The sequence below is a fragment of the Urtica dioica genome, chromosome 2 (genome assembly GCF_054948205.1).
Source record: "Urtica dioica subsp. dioica isolate 48M chromosome 2, U.dioica_male_clone48M_v1_H2, whole genome shotgun sequence".
Classification (NCBI taxonomy): Eukaryota; Viridiplantae; Streptophyta; class Magnoliopsida; order Rosales; family Urticaceae; genus Urtica; species Urtica dioica.
Window position 1 is genome coordinate 31,686,654 of NC_142757.1, and position 17,866 is coordinate 31,704,519.

Genomic DNA, 17,866 nt, shown 5'->3' on the forward strand with positions numbered 1-17,866 from the left:
TGAATGCTACAAGAAGGCCACCTACATTAATTGCTACAAGCACAAGATAAGCCTCATTAACCCCATTGAGAAATGGCCTAAGACAGGTTTGACACCTCTTAGAATGCCTCCCAATAGAGCACAGTCGGGAAGACGAAAAAGATTGAGGAGACTCGAACACGATGAGGTTGTTCCATGAGGTGGAACAAGGATGACTAGGAAATATGTCACAGTTACCAGTTCTCGTTATGGCAAACCTGGACACAACCTCACAACTTGCTTTTGAAAAAACCAAGAAGAGTTAAAAAGTTTTTCAGAGTTTGTTAAGATCAGATGCTTGTTGTTGCCAATCTAACATTTGTTATGCTTGCAGAGACAACAACAAACACAGGCAAGGGATGCTCATCGTGAGGCTACCGAGCCAAGCCACTCAACATCCACCTACAAGGGTTAGTTTCTCAATTCTGTTTTTGGAAATTATCTTTACTAAAGTGTTGTGTGTACACTAATGATCAGGTTTACTCTTTCAAATTGCACCGTAGTCTGAGATTGAATAGGGTCCCAATTAGGAAAAATGGATTACTCCCAAAGACTTTATACAGATTTGGTGATGGTGATATGTTTTTGTGTATTGCTAGGGTTGTGTCTTAAACCTGACTTCAACTTATATGGCCATTTTATGGTGACATGTTTCTATAGTTGTTTTGTGTATCAAACTTGTATTTAAGTTATGTCATGTATGTATGGCCATTTGATGTATTTATGTGTAACAAACATGTGCTTAGGTTATGTTTTCTACAAGAAACTGATTATGATAACAGTAAATCAAGTTATTTATTTTGATTATTTTGTGTATCGAATATAAAAATGTAAATGTCCTTAAAAAACCTCTTTCCATTGCACTTTTCATTTACAAAAAGATTTAGCACTTCAAAGAAGTCTAAAATTCCAAAAGTGTAACAAAAAAAGAGCCAAAGTGCTAGTGACTTGAACCGAAATGCTACTCATTTGAAAGGATAACATACACAACACAGACTACAGTTACTTTAAGATAACGCTTAATTTTTTAGACTTCTTCTCTCATCTTCTCACTCAAATGATTCAGTTGTACTTGGTCACTGTCATCACCAGAATTCTTCGACAATTCGACGTTCAGTGCATCTTCGACACTACTGATTCTTTTCAGCAATCCGGGAATGATTTGGACTGACCTTTTACATATTTGTGGATCAATCCACTCTAACATTCCACAACCTTTGTCATCATTCTTCTGCGATTAGATAAACATAGGCATTCAGACAAAGTTACCAATAAAACCTACGAGAACAGACGACAAAAAATGTCGATGATAATAAACAAACCAAAACTTACCTTGTATCTTGAACACTCATAAAACCTACGTCATGGATTGTCAGACGTCCACGAAGTCCGCTCTACACACAACAGGCGACAATAGCACCCGGCCTCCGACGATTGTCAGCGGATTCCATCTCATCAACGCCGGGTGTGAAACCACTCCTGGAAGACGATGCCATTTATAACGACTATGAGATTTAGGGTTTGTGTGACTATGGAAATGGAATTGCGAAGTTTTTTGGGTTCTAGGGTTCCGATTGGGGATTTTCCTCTCGTCCCGATGTTGAGATAAATTATATGTATTTATTCAACCTTTAAATTAATTAAATTATGTTTAGTAAAGAGCAAAAAAAAATACCTTACCGCTAAAACGTCCTCACGTGACAAAAATCCTGCCAGGATTACAGTCACAATTTGACATAAAGACAATGTGCGAGAAAAGAAAGATATCAGAGCAATTTTATAACAAAGTTCGAGATTAAAAAGCGCATTATAATAGCGACAAGAGTTTAGAAGAGATTCATGTCATTAATTCTACTTCTTTTTTCTTTTTCTTTTTTTTTCTCTTTATTTCTCATGAGTGAAAAGTAGTTGATAAATTTGGTTTTTTTCTTTTTTTTTTTAAGGAAAATTTAGAAATTTGGTGGTCCCTAGAGTGACATTTTCCGATAATTACAAGATATAAAGCCTCCCTCGGGAGAAAAAAAAAAACAAAAAAACAAACAAACAAAAAAAAAACAAAAAATACTTTGATACCCGACTCTTTCATTGAACGGTCAGTATCTTTTACAATGTCTGGTGGTGAAACACGGAACACGAAAACTTTAATTTTTGTTTGGTAGTTAACTCAAAAGTTTTTGTTTTCTATTTTCTAATTTTTGTAGTTGTACTGAAAATTATTTTGCAGTTGTTTTCAAAAAGCTGTTTGGTACAGTTTTCATATTTGTTTTTGAGAAAGTGAAAAAACTGAAAAAAGTGTTTGGTATAGTTTTCATTTTTTTTTAAAGAATGAAAAGAGAAGATGGGGAGAAGGAGAAGAGAAGAGAAGAAAAAAATTCCAAAAACACCTTTTATTTGTTTTCAGTTTTCTTTACTTTTTTACAAAACAACTTCAAAAATTTTTGAAATTTTTTTCCGAAAAATTAAAACAAACACATTTTCACTTTTTGTTTTCAATTTTTTCAACTCAAAAAGTGAAAAACAGTTTTTGGAATGAAAACCAAACGCTACCTTAATGTTTCACAACTAAGAGCCTATATTTACTTCTGACAAATAAAGAATAGCCTCAACCAATACATATTTTTTTCATGAAAAAAAAAAGTTAGCTATATCTATTAAAATTATAATTAACTATTCAAACATTAAAAAAAAAAAATTAACTCATACTTACCTCTCTATAATATGACGCATTTATTTTATTTTAGTTTGTGTTATTTTTTTAATTTTTAGATTGTTCGACTAAAATTTTAACGTATGGTATTTAAGTGGGTTATTTGAGTAACTCTCCGTTTTTTTACCCTATTGAGAAAAATCCAGTTGGGTAAATTAAGTGTGTTAATTTTGTCAAATCATATCTGTTATGCTGTTATTTTCACATGGTGTAAATAACACCCCGAGAGCAAAAAAGAAACGAAACATCAAGCCCATACACAAGGCCCAAGCCTACAAGAAAATTCACGCGCCAATCTCCGAGTCAACTCTCATGAAATGTCTTTCAAAAGACTCTCAAAGAATGTTTTCAAGCTAGGCTCCTTGAGAAATCTTCAAGACAAAATCACGAGAATGACCACCCGGTCGGTCAAAAAAGAAGACCACCCGGTCATTTTTCACCCGGCCAAGACCACCTGGTCGGCCAAAAAGGAAGACCACCCGGTCGTCTTCGCCCGGCCAAGACCACCCGGTCGTCTTCACTCGGTCAAAACCACCCGGTCATCTTCACTCGGCCAAGATCACCCGGTCGTCTTCGCCCGGCCAAGACCACCCGGTCGTCTTCACTCGGTCAAAACCACCCGGTCATCTTCACTCGGCCAAGATCACCCGGTCGTCTTCACTCGGCTGAGATCACCCGGTCGTCTTCACTCGGCCAAGATCACCCGGTCGTCTTCACTCGGCCAAGATCACCCGGTCATCTTCACTCGGTCAAAATCACCCGATCGTCTTTACTCGGCCAAGACCACCCGGTCATCTCCACCACTCAACCAAGTACTTTTCACCAAACTCCTTGGTCCCTATAAATACCACATTCATTCACAACACAAGGTAAGTTTCTCTCAACTTGTCAAAACTCTACAAAAATCACACTACAACTCTTTCCCTCTCTAGAAAACATAGAGACGAGTACAAATCGTTCACCAAGAACACATTACAACACGACTAATGTTGAGCGTCGGAGAACGCGCCGAGGGAAAACCCTCCGCGTCCCTCTAGATTCACGTTTTCTTGTGGTTAGGTGAAAGTGCAAGGATTCGAAGACCCGACGAAGAACGCGAAGAACGTGGAAGATTCGAAGACCCGGAGACTCGAAGATCCGAAGACCCGGACACTAGAAGATCCGAAGAACACGTAGAACATGAACACGTGAGAAACACGAAGAACATGGAAGATTCAAAGGGTTGAAGACTCAAAGAAGCAAATACTCAAGAACTCAACGAAGAGCGCGGAAGATCCAAAGACCCGGAAACTCAAGGACCCGGAGACCTAAGATCCGAAGAACACGAACACGACGAGAAGAGAAGAACTTCACCAAACCCAACCTACGTGCGGTCATAGGGTCCGGCCCTAGATCGAACCACGGACGGTTCTTAATGCTAATCCAAAAACGCGATTAACAATATCTGAGAAAAATTTATGTCAAAAAATTGTGTGAAAATCCAAACTTCGTTGTAGACAAATATACTAAATAACGAAGTAGATATAATTAGAAAACTAATTACATCATGGTTTGCATCGATAATTCACGATTTTCAATCCAACATCCATGTTTAGTTGATTACCGGGGCAATGAAAGCAATCATTTTTATTTCGCCGTCATTTTTTTCCACGATATTCATGGAAAATTCATGTCTTTTCGGTCATCTGTGTCTCATGTTTTTCAGCACTATATAGTGCAAAATCAACATTTTTTAATTGATATTTGATAATATTAAATTGAATTGCAATTGTATTGAATTATCAAGACCCTTGATTACTTACTATTTTTTTCCATTTATAACAATGTATAGTTTAACTTTAAGCGTCAAGTACCATATATATTTGATGCATAATATTTTTCCGTTTGGTTTTCCTTGGAGACGTCGATTTATTGTAGTTGAACAACATTGAAACTGCATAAAAAAATGGCGTCTGAGACCTTGGTACTTTGAGCTGATGTATCTAGCTAGAAGTATTTTCCTGCATCTAAAGAGATGAGACGAGACAAACAAATAAATTAAAATGATTATTAATTGCCAACTCAAAACGTAATTCATTCATATCCACACATCATAGTGCTTAACTGCTATTCACAAAATCTCAATAAACGAACTAACAGTTTGAAGAAACCGAGTTCATTCTGATCAAAGAAGCAGAAGAATTCAAAAACTCAATGCAATCTTCTACAGCTTCAGCTCGGTGAGACTCTATTGGATCTGATACCGAGCGACACCTTGCGAGATTCGACGAAGAGACTTTTCCTGATGACTTTTTCTTCGACGCCACAGAAATTGATTTCGTGACTTTGGTCTTTAGGTCGCGAAGAAACAGCATCGGAGCGTAATATTTTGAGTTTTTCGATAACCTGAAACCCCAAAATCCAGCAAGCTTTTCCCGGCCACATTCGTCGGCTGAAAAGCTGTTCTTGAGGAGATCGCTCATCGACTTGCTTTCGTATACCTCTGGACTAAAACACAACCTTCCGTCATTCCTTGACATTTTAGAGAGCAATCTGAGTTATAGAGGAAACTATTAATATTAATGTTATACCGAGAGAGAGAGAGAGAAAGAGAGGATCAACTAAATTATGAAGGAAGGGAATCTAGAGGAGAAGACAGTTTGATAAGTTATTTGGAGTATTATATAGTACTGTGAAAAGTAGAAAGGAAAATTGAAGTAATAGAGAGAGTGATCATATATACTATATTACAATATTATATAGATAGATATTAAATGTATATCTATGTAGGTAGGTATAGTGGTGGTGGCGGCGGTGGTAGAAGTTTAGTGAAAAGTATATGCTTGTTTGTGTGAAGAGCTAGCAATTACGGAAGTGGTGTTTGGATGACGCAATCAAGCAAAACCGTATTGCTAGACGCGCATGAGCCATGCAGATGCATATGGCTTATTATACTACGTTTCCTGTATATATATGCATATATGTCTGACTGAATTACTGATTACTAATAATTTTACAAACTAAAAATAAAACGAACCTATTAAATACTTACATTACGTGAAAAGTTTTAATATTGGAGGCCTTGTGTTTTAGCGATCGTGTGAAACATTTACAGAAAGACAAAGCTATATGATAATAAAAATACATACATGCATGAGGTGCTCTATGACGTCGTAATCCATTTATCAAAATACGGGTGAAACATATATATTTAACAATCACTTTAATAAGTTAAAGAAACTTAGTTCTTATCCCAAATAGTTTGATTTTTTTTAATAGTATAAGGAGGAATGTTGAATTGATCATTACATAAAAGGAAAACATAGTGTGTTTGGTCAAAAGAAAAAGAAAATGTGGTGGAGAGAGAGAGAAACCAAACATGTATGAGATTTTAAAGAGAGAGACCAAACTAATTGGATTCCCTTTTTATCAACGCATCAATTCTTATGTTGTCGTTAAGGTCCTACACTAGTCCACTTTTGTTGATCCATCTTTGATTCCACTCAGAATCATCATTTCTCAAAAATCATATGATAATATGAAGAAAGAGTACATGTTTGAGTGTATTTTGTTATCCGCCAAAAGATGTACGGCTTGGAATGAATATTAGGATCTCTAATGTACGTTCTTGTTATGCATATACATATACATATAACATATACATATACATCCATTATACGTAGACGAAGGCTAGCCCCGTGAAATTCTTCTTCCTATTATTTTTTTTAATATAGGCTAATTTGTATTTTTAATTCAGAATTCTATTTTTAGAATATTATTTCTAATTTAGAATTTTGCTAATTAATTTTTATTTAATTATAGATGAATTTTGATTTAATTTTCTAATTTTTAATTTGTAAATTTTTTTAATTAAAATAACCTATTCGGTGCGACATGTCGCACCAAATATAATGGCGGGAAGATTATTAGGTGCGACAAAGTCGCACCCGATATGAAATCACCCGCCAATTTCAAGATTTTTTGCAGCAAAACAGCTTGGACATTAGGTGCGACATGTCGCACCTGAAAGTGTCGCACCTATTATGGATACCTTTAGGTGCGACATGTCGCACCTAATACCTTTAGCGATAGACTTTTAGGTGCGACTTTGTCGCACCTAAAGTCGCATTTAGGTGCGACTTTTGAGGCATTTTGTGCGACAATCGTCGCACCGGATGCCTATATTTGTTTTAGTGGGTACTGACCTAATTGCCCCATAATAATATATCTACTATTTTTTATAAATTAACTAGTACAATTCAATAAAAAAATTATGAATAGTTGATAAATTGTCCAAAACTATGTTACTATATACTTCTGTTGCGCTAATTTTAGTGAACTAAAAAAGATTAAAAAAAAAAAAAAAAAAAAAAACCGACTATATTGGACTAAAATCCGAAAGATATAAATGGTATTTTTCTTAAAACTATAGCAATAATTATTCAAGTGAATTTCGTCACCGAATATATATATTATATATATAATATTGATTAGCGAATTAATTTTATTTCATTTTGAAGCTTTATTATTAACATAACGTAAGTTTGGAATAACATAATAAGTAATCAACATTTAATAGTCTTAGGAAATTGGTGCACATTCTAATTTTTATCAAATAACAAAATAAATTATTACAAAGAAGAATGAATTACATGATTCATGTAAAGATTAATTGCCGGTATCCCCCTCAGCGGTAGGTCGAGTCACAAACTACCCCACCAACTTCAATTTTTCACAAAACCGACTTTGAACTCTTATTTTGTTTCAATGTTTTCCTTTCCATCAAGTTTTTACTACCACTGTTAAAATTTTGCTGACGTGGCTTAAACCACTACTACAAATTAACATATTGGGCGCGGAATGGTATTAGGTGCAACATGTCGCACCGGATATTCATCCGGATGACTAAAATTTCGCTAATGTTTAGTGGTATTCGGTGCGACAATGTCGCACCAAATATTAAATTGTCGCACCTAAATGTATTAGGTGCGACATTCGTCGCACTGAAAGGTATTAGGTGCGACTAAAGTCGCACCCAATGAGTTTTAAAATTTAAGTTATAAGCCAAATCCTTCCGAATATTTTTGGATCTGGGATTTCATATTAGGTGCGACATTGTCACACCCAATATGAAAATGGGTTATAACCCGATCGAGCCTTCTTCTTCTCTTTCACTCGTTCACTCATCTCACTCTCAGCCTTCTCTCTCTCGCCGCCCAAGTCTCCTCCCTCTCCACTGCCCTCTCTCTCACCGCCGCCGCGAAGTCACCGTCGTCGCTCTCCTTCAAATCTGCTATCTCCGCCGTCCCCCTCCACTCCCCGCTCTCCCTTAACCCGCGCCGCCCCTCCGAGCCGTCCGACCAAACGCTCTCAAGTACTTCCCCCATCTCTCTCTCTCTCTCTGTATCACCGTCTCTCAATCTCACTCTGTCTCTCTCTCTTCCAGCCCGCCGGCCGTGAGCAACCTCACCCGCCCCGCCGCCCGAACCAGCCTTGCCCGCCCCGCCGCCCGGACAAGCCCGTCTGCCGCCTTAACTAGTTTCCCGCCCCGAGCCGCGCGCCTCAACCGTGGAGGTATGAGTTCCTTTCGTTGATTTTTTTTGGAACGTGATTAGTTTGGTTATAAATTTTTTATTAGTGAGATTTTTGATTCGTTAGAGATTTTGGATTGGTTAGGTTCGTTACGTTTATGTGAAATTGAATTATAATGTTTAATTTAGTTTAGTTTTAGATTATCGTAATTATTTGAATTGAAACCGATACAGGAGACGATCTTCGAGCTCTGCAACTTTTTCAAGTTGATCAGTTCTAGAACCCTGAGAGTGGAAGATCTCGAAAAAGCGCAAGATTCAATCATTGAGATATTGTGTAAGCTTGAGATGATATTTCCGCCAGCTTTTTCACGATCATGGTTCACGTGGCAATTCATCTACCAAATGAAGCGTTGTGTGGCGGTCTGGTGCATATGCAATGGATGTACCCAATTGAGAGATACCTTGGAACATTAAAACAATTCGTCAGAAATAGAGCTAGGCCCGAAGGCTTCAGTGCGGAAGCGTACGTTGTAGAAGAGGTATTGACATTTGTTGCAAGGTATCTCGAAGATAAGAAAACTATCGATGAAGTTCAAGTGCGGGAACTTAATGTTTTCCAGTCCGAAAACTGTGTGCCTTACGGGATGATGAAGCCGATAGTTTTAGACGACGACCAAAAAGAGAAGGTGGAGTGGTACATTTTTACCAATTGTCCATAAATCGATCCGTATTTGATGTAAGGGAATCTTTCATTTAAATATGTAGATTATCTAGCTCATTGATTTATATCTAATTACGTAACGTTAACAGTGAGCATTTGGAACTTATACAAAATAACTCTGAAGCGAGAACTGCAAATTCTGATATCGAAGCAATGCATAGAAAATAATTCAAAATTTGGTTTGCGAAAAAGGTAAACTGAAATGATTCATTTGCTGAAAGCATACTAAAACTGCTAATGACATCATCTTAATCTGCATATTCCAGATTTATGACATGAAAGTTAGTGGTTCCGACGTGTCCGAAGAGCTTTACGCATTGTCTACGGGATCTATGCAAATTTCTCATCAGTATCCGAGTTGCTTTGTGAATGGCGTGAAGTTCATCACTCATCGTCGTGATAACCAAGGAATCACCCAGAATAGCGGTGTTTGTGTGCCCGTGAATGACTTCAACTTTTACGGTCGAATGGAGGACGTTATCGTGTTGAATTATACACAAAATTGTCGTCTCGTATTGTTCAAATGCATATGGTATGGTGACAAGTGCAATACATGACGTATAGTTCACGTTGATAAGACCACCGGAGCAACGAGTTCGTATACTGCCAAAGAGTGGTTTACAGAAGAGCCGTTTATACTCGCGACTCAAGCGAAGCAAGTGTTTTACATCCAAGATCTCGTTAAGGGTCGCGAATGGGAAATCGTTCAGGAATGCAATCATCGAGGGATATAGGACATTCCTGAAGTTGACCCGACCACTTCAGCATCGATTTCGTTGTCAATAGAATTGTCAAATATCGACCGTCTTAATCATCGACACGAAACTGCTACGGCCGAGCTTGTTACGATTGTTGAAGATGATGAAGAAGTGAATGAAGAAGATGAGGCATGCGCCATATTTGACGGAGACGATTTTGATGTCGATACTAACATTACATCGAGTGATGACGATGAATGACTAACACCATGTAATAATAATCACAGTCGTCGAATACTAATTAAATACTAAATACTAACTACAATTCATTTTGCAGGATGTCTACTTTAGGCCAGGACCCATCTGGAGGAGAGCGTGATCCCCCACAGATGCCAAGGAAGAAGCGAGGACCAACGATTGGCCTCGTTTCTGCGAGAGCTGGTGTTGGGACTCCTGGAGCGAACATAGTTTGCTATGATCAGACACAGCAGGCGTTTTACCAAGACGTCAGGGAGCAAAATCCGTTGATCGGGACGTTCCAAAACCGATTAGGAAACCTGATCAAGAGTACCATTCCAGTCGACCTCCCAGACTGAAATCATGTGTCTGCGCAGAGTGTGGCGGCTCTTATGGACTCGATTCATAACGAGTACCGCTTCGTTTACGTTCATCCCGACACTGGCGAGCTTGTGTCAGCAAATCCTATTCCCAACAAGATTGATATGGCTAACATTCGCGATGCGAAGAGGATGCGCCGTGGCCAGAAGTCAAGGTTGTCGCAGCTCTTCTTCAAGACGTTTTGCGGGAGTAAGGATCTCGCTAGAAATGAAACTACTGAAGGCTATAACCAGGAAGCCTAGTTGAAGGCAATAGAGATGTTCGACTCACCGGAGCATAAGGTATGAGTTGAACTTTCGATGGTTATTTGAATTTCTTAATATTGAACTTAACGAATTTATGTCTCGCATGCGAAGTCTGTCCGCAACCGGGAAAATTCGAAGAAGAAGAAGAAGAAGACGAAGGCAAGACAAGGGTTGCTTAGTTTTTTTGGTCATCGCTCGAGGAACATAAGTCGCTTAATATTAATATGCAATATATATGGGATTCATATTTTAATGTTGAAAAATTACAGCGAAGGGAAGATGGGAGTATCGGCTCGGCTTTAGCGATATGGTCAGAAAAACACCATGACGCTAAGGGATCGTGGACGACGGACTTCGCGAAGTCGCAATTTGTAAGTTATTTATTTTATTTACTATATTTAATTATATAAACTATTCGTATCTGATAAGTTTTTGTTTTTTTTTAAAGATCAAATCACCGCCCAGACGATAGATATATTGCGGCAAGCGGAGGAGCAAAACACCGTGATCTCCCAAGAAGATGCAGAGATGTACGCGATGCGCAACGTTTTGGGAGTACGCAAAGACTAGGAAGTCGGTTTAGGGCCTTCGGTCCCAAGGTCATCGTTGGGTGTTGCCCAAGCGCTAGATAGAGGCTCGTCAAGTACGTCATCTCAGACCGATCCATTGGTTGCCGAGATGCGAGCACAGATGGATCCCAACAAGCCGAGCTGCAGGAGATGCGGCAACAGATCGCCTTCCTCACCCAGATGCACAACCAGCCTCCCACAACTCCCCAACCTCCGCTTGCACCACAACCAGGTGGCAGTGATCAGCTGACGTCGGGTTCCACGCCGGGTTCTACGCCTGGTTCTATGGATTTCTTGTGAGACCGTCCTTACGGAAGCGGCCGAACGAGCGGCAGCGCATCACGCAGCGGTGGACGAAGACGCGGAAGCGGTTCCCGAAGTTTTGGAAACTTATTCGGTAGAGGGAATTCTACTGTCGATAAGTTGTATAGGAAAAAAAATTAGGAATTAATTTTTTCGTTTTTTTAGAATGAATTTCTTTTTTTAATTAACAATTCACTTTTCAGAATATTATTTCTAATTTAGAACTTTGTTAATTAATTTTTATTTAATTTTAAATGAATTTTGATTTAATTTTCTAATTTCTGATTTTGTAAATTTTTTTAATTAAAAAAACATATTCGGTGCGAAATTGTCGCACCGAATATAATGGCGGGAAGGGTATTAGGTGCGACATTGTCGCACCTGATATGAATATACCCGCCAATTTTAATAAATTTGGCAGGAAAATAGCTTGGGCATTAGGTGCGACATGTCGCACCTAAAGGTATGACTATTTGGTGCGACAATCGTCGCACCAGATGACGATTTTTGTCCTAGTGAACCATGTGCAATTATCAAAGTACACTTGCTTATTATTATGATTATTATTATCATTATTATTATGATTAACAAAATCATCTTCTTCGTCTTCCTGTACCTTGACGGAACCAAAAATCCAAAATCTTTGAGAGATGCCTCTGACTTGAAAATTAAAAAACGAAACTTCCTTCAGAAAAGATTCGAGAAATAAAGGAGTTAGCTTTTTTCAGTGTTTCAGAGTCTGCAAATTATTTCCACTCGATAGTCTCATTTTTGGACAAGGCTGATTGGAGAAGTACGGCAACAAATCAACCGCGCTATGGAGGTTGTTAAGCACCGGCCACGAGACTTAATGTGGAAGAACCGAAAGAATGCCTTTCACTTTGATCTTCAAATGCCATAGCTTGCCCTAACCCTAACCCTAGGATCAAACAGAGCAAAACGAAGACCACTAATAAACCCCACTAGACAAAGAGGCATCGGCGACCATAAATACTCTGATGGAACCCCTTCCTCCTCCTCGTCGTCTATAAAGGAAATGAGTTCGCTCTTAGACGAAGTCGCGCCATCAATTAGGCGTTATGGACGGCGGCGACGAGGCCGGAGAGATTGCGGAGGTCGACGGCGAAGTCCAAGGGGTTGGAGAGGTTCTCGAAGGTTCATTGTTTGGGTATTCAAAATTGAGTTTGAATTTGATAGAAATGTTTGGATTCTTGGCTGTAGAAATTACGTTTGCTGTGGTATTTTTGGCTGTGGAAATTGATAGAAATGTTTGGGTATTCTCAAGGTCAAAATATATAGTTTTTTGAAGAGTATCGGTAAAATATAAGCTATAATCGTTATCGTTTTATAAAAATCATTAAAATATCGATGATATATCGACAAAATATCCATATATTTTAGTAGTTAAAAAATCCAAAATATCGACAAACATCGACAAAATATCGTCTGAATTTGAATTTTTTAATAAAAGAAAATAAATAATTTATTATTTTCTTTTTAATTTTATTTTTCTTTATGTATTTATTTATTATTTCTTATTCTTTATATCTTTTACTTATTGATTTTACTTAGTATTGTCAATATTTCCTTATTTATATTTTATAATACATATAAATATAAATATATATGACAATACCTATTTATATGTATACATTCATATGTAAAATAAAAAATAAATCTTTTGAATATATATATATATATTCCTATATATATTTTTTTAATTATATTTTGTTATAAGATTTTTGTCGTATATTGATCGGTAGTCGATATATCATCGGTAACATCGGTAGTCAGTATTAAAATTGTTATTGGATATCCATCGATATATCCGTCGGTAGTCAATATATCAATAAAATCATAACCTCGGTATCGGTACCGATATCGGTATTTTAATCCTTGGGTATTCTTGGCTGTGCAGATAAAAAAATTGATGTGTGGAGAGAGAGAGAGAGAGAGAGAGAGAGAGTTTTTATTTTTAGTTTAATTTCATTTGTTTTAAAAAAAATTGTTTATTTATTTATTTCAGTAAGATTATTAATTTACCCTTTAAATATTGGTCATGTGAGAGTCAAATACTCAAAATGCATATTGTGACATAAGTTTTTTGGACGGAATGGGTAACACAAAAATAAAATAAGAGTTCAAAGTCGATTTTGTGAAGGAAAAAAAATGAAGTTGAAGAGGCAATTTGTGACTCGACCTAGAATTGAGAGGGGATTTCTGTAATTATTCCGTAATATTAATCTGAATAACGAAATTCCATCTGAACTCTTAATCGTGTGAAATTCTTATTATTAATTTGTAAATTTGTTTGTCATTGTACATTCCAGTTAAATTTTAATATATAGGGACATTGGATTTTCATGAGGTAAATAAGAAAGGGTAAAATAGCATGAGCCATATTTTCCTTCTTCCATTGGCTTATTATTATTATGCCAAACATCATGCTGCTTTGCCAACGAGTTGTATTCTTTTTTTTTTTTTTTTTTTTTGGCTTATCATCTTAGCACATATGAAATACGCCAATGTGTTTAGACTCGTGATGATGTACTTACTAAATAAATGAGTTGTTTGTGAGAATGTCTTCATATGCTGGATTTTCATTACATCGCTAAGAACGATAAAGTTATGTGTTTGGTTTTTTGTGCATGGGTTCTTATAGATTAAAAACTTTGGATCGGCTCTTTGGCTAAAAATGACTCATCATAATGCCTACATCTTCCCCACTAGAATAATATATACTTAATTTCATTTCGATAAAAGGTTGGAGGTGGTCTAGTGTGTTGAACGCACTCTCTCTTAAGCGATCGATCGAGCTACTAACAAAGGCTCCTTAAAGACTCGAGACATACATATTGGGGTAACAAACGCTAAACACAAAAATTATACAAAAATGAATCACACTCAAGTAGCTCATGAAATAAAATCCGAAAAATAGATTAAAATCTTACAGTCTATTACGCAAACGCCATTCGAAAAATTCTAAACAAAACACTCAAAAACACCAATTTTACGTAAAAAAAAAAAAATAATGGGCTCCTTGATGCTCCGATGGTTTTTTTACTGTTCTGAAACTAAACTAAAAAAATATGAAATTCTAAATTTGTATATTATAAGTACTTTTACTTTTTTTTTTACAAAAAGTGAAAATAAACTCAATCAAAAACAGGATAATAAATATTTGGTTTTCTCCCAATAAACACTTTAGTTACCATCAATAGCTTGACGTGATACCTTTTTCACCAACTTAGGTCGTAACCTGCCTCATTCCCGACTATCTTCCGCTTTCTATGAATGTTGTGGCCACTCTCTTAACTACAATGCCTCGGGAGACTTCATCCTCGCGTGTCTTACTTCGCCCTTCTCCGTCTTGTCGGGCGGGATCGGTGGTGGTTGAGAATGATTGGGAGGTATGGCTTCTTCTTGTTCAAGTCAATGAACCTTTTTGTTCAGCATTAATCGCTTTTGGAACTTGTATATCCAAGTGTCCCCTCCTCGTGTTTGAAACGCATTTTTAGATCCCCATTCTTCACTTCAACGAGGGCACCTCTAGTGGCCAAGAAAGGCCTTCTAAAAATTGTGGGGATTTATCGGTCTACTTCCATATCGAGGACAAAATAAGTCTGTCGGAAATGTTAACTTGTTGTCTTTGACAAAAACGTCCTCCAAGTATCCTCGGGGATGCTTCATTGATTTGTCTGCCATCTGTAGAATAGTGTGTGTAGGCTTTAGCTAAACGATCCCAAGCTTGTTGAAGATGGAGGATGGCATGAGGTTAACGATTTCCCCTATATCGCATAGCGTGTGGTCAAAGTAGACTTGCACGATGGCTCATGGTATCGTGAATCGGTCTGGGTCTATCATCTTTGGCAGAATCTCTCATTGCAATAGCACTCTATTGAGGGGGCTTGGCTGCTAGTGTCATCAATGAAGATGCTTCCTCCTTGACCTAAGTGATGGTGTTGCATTGTTCCTTCAGGTTTTTCATGGTGTTGCCTGGGAGTGCCCCTTGCATTCGAGTGTTGAGGGCAGTGGTCATTATCGTGCCTCCCATTGCGGTGTTGACTAAGATCTTCATCAAGGAGATATGACCATATTATATGGTCAAAGTTGCTCCGAAAAAGGAATCTCGTGGTGTGGACACTTTATCATCATGTCCTTGAAACGCGTCCATGCTTGGTGGAGTGGCTCTCTTTCCCATTGGAAAAAACTATGGGTCTCATCCGGAGGAAGGTGGTCTTCTTGAATGGTAAGAATTTAGTGAAGAAGACATTGCAGAGCTCCTCCCATGTGGATATGGAGTCTGCGCAATGAGTGGAGCCATTTTACTGCTCGGTCGCAATTTTTAACGAACATTTACAACTATTAATGTATTTTTGGCTTTGTTAATAAAATCTTGTGACTATTTACTTAAAATTTACCAAATGTTAGCTATATGAAAAAAAAAACTTGATTTTTTGTATGGCTATATATCTAGAGAACCCTTTATGTAATACTTTAAGATAATATTTCGATACATACCACGGTATACCACAGAAGGTCAGCGATAAACGAGTAAAATTGAAGTCGTGGTACGGTAGTGGTAAGCGGTATTTTAATCCTTAACTACGAGTCGATCCCACGAGGACTAAGTTTAACCGAGATTTAATTAAGCTAGGAATGAATTGAGCTCAAGAATAACAAGGTGAATATTATTAACTAAAAATGACAAATTAAATAAAACACAAATTGACACGAGTGAATGAATGATAAAAAGGCAAGGTCAACAGCTTAACTAAACTTTCCTATGGTCGAGATTCCTAAAATTATGCAAGATCCTTTGGTTTTATCCTTGCTAATGACGCTCACATTTTAATATCGGTAGATCTCTCCTGAGTAACTAACAACCTATGTCAATATCCGAAAAATCATCTCTCGATCTAAAATCTTAAAAATTAGACAAGCATTACGTTTAAGAGCGTACACACCACTCCGTAGTGGTCTAGATATCTATACTATATAGGAATGTACTACATTTATCTAATACTTATGAATGATTATTTACTCTATCTCGACTAGCTAAAAAATCATAAGATTCGTGAATGGAGTAGTTAATCTCATACAAGCATGAAGCACGGAATTAAATCGAGCAAAAGATTAATAAGTAGTTAATGAATAATGAGTCCACAACCATATTCAAGCCAACTAAGTCATCCCCTCTCGGGGATTAGTTCATGTCGGCGAGAGAAACGAACAAAGAAAATAAATATCTAAAAACTACGAAAATTAAACTAAAACAAATAAACATAATTGAAAGTTCCAGAGATAAATATGCAGATAAAACACGGAATTCTAGTGGTAGTGATGGTGATGAATGATGGTGGAACGTGTCTTTATCTCTGTTTACCCTACTCTCCTGACGAACCAAACAAGAAACTAAAACTCTTAAGTAAAAACTAATTTATATTTTTGGGGGCTCTAATTTGTATATGTAGGTTTCCAAAGGGTTTTCGGAACTATATTGGCCCATAAATGGAATTGGACGGCTCAAAATGGACAAAAAAACGCCAGATTTAACGATCTATCATGGACCTTCGTGTTGTACGCCTGGAGGGCTGCACGGCGCACCTTGCAGATGGCACTGAGCGCCTAGTACATTGTGCAGACCACACAGAAGCTTCTGGAATCGTCGAAAATTACGGCGCGGCACGCCTAATGTAATGCTTGAAATGGTCATATCTTCTTGCACTGATGTCTAATTTTCGTAAATAAATATACGTTGAAAATGCCGATGTGTTTCTTGTTTCAGTCGAAATTGACAAAAACTATCTGAAGCGTCCAATAACGTCCTTAACACCATCATACTCCCCCAAAACAGTAATTCACCATAAATACACTTAAACCTATAAAAAAACAGTTGTGTTCAAAGATAAGCGATTACAATATATAAAACGCACATAACAATTCTAAATATATATATATATATATATATATATATATATATATATATATATATCAGTTTGTTGTCGTGGCATTTAGAATGGTTTAAGAAAAAATTAATTCTTGATTTTACACATGCCATTCTTTTATTAGTGTAAGACTAACTAAATGGGATAAATGAATTCAAAATTTGTGATTGGTTAATCGTAACATCACATGGATTAATCTTGGACGTGTCCCTTGTTAGGCATGGTTCAATTAGGTCAAGGACAGTTAAATACACATGTCATTTTGAGGAATTATCGCAAGTGAAATACACATGTAACATCACATGTATGTTTTAATCTCATTGGCTCACTTCCTTGCTTCAATGAGGGAATACGTGGGCGTGTGACTATGTGTGAGAGAGACTGGTTCACCCACCATGAGGTGTTGGTCTTTGACTCCACATTTAGTGGATCTCGAAGATGCATTCACTTGATTTTTAGAGGCTATAAATAGCTTTCTCAAATCACTCGGAAACACACACTTGAAAACACACACTTCATTTCTTTA

General features: G+C 37.2%; 1 protein-coding gene across 1 annotated transcript; it reads right to left on the minus strand.

Moving 5' to 3' along the window:
* Nucleotides 1–4,758: 4,758 nt before the first annotated feature.
* LOC149404358 (josephin-like protein) lies at nucleotides 4,759–5,411 on the minus strand. The gene has a single exon (XM_089606888.1). It carries the CDS (start codon nucleotides 5,242–5,244, stop codon nucleotides 4,858–4,860), a length of 387 nt encoding a protein of 128 aa, XP_089463014.1. The 5' UTR covers nucleotides 5,245–5,411; the 3' UTR covers nucleotides 4,759–4,857.
* Nucleotides 5,412–17,866: the final 12,455 nt, after the last annotated feature.

What these genes read in the sequence shown, in the direction of transcription:
- LOC149404358 (XM_089606888.1), bottom strand. Translation starts at nt 5,244, where the DNA reads ATGTCAAGGAATGACGGAAGGTTGTGTTTTAGTCCAGAGGTATACGAA.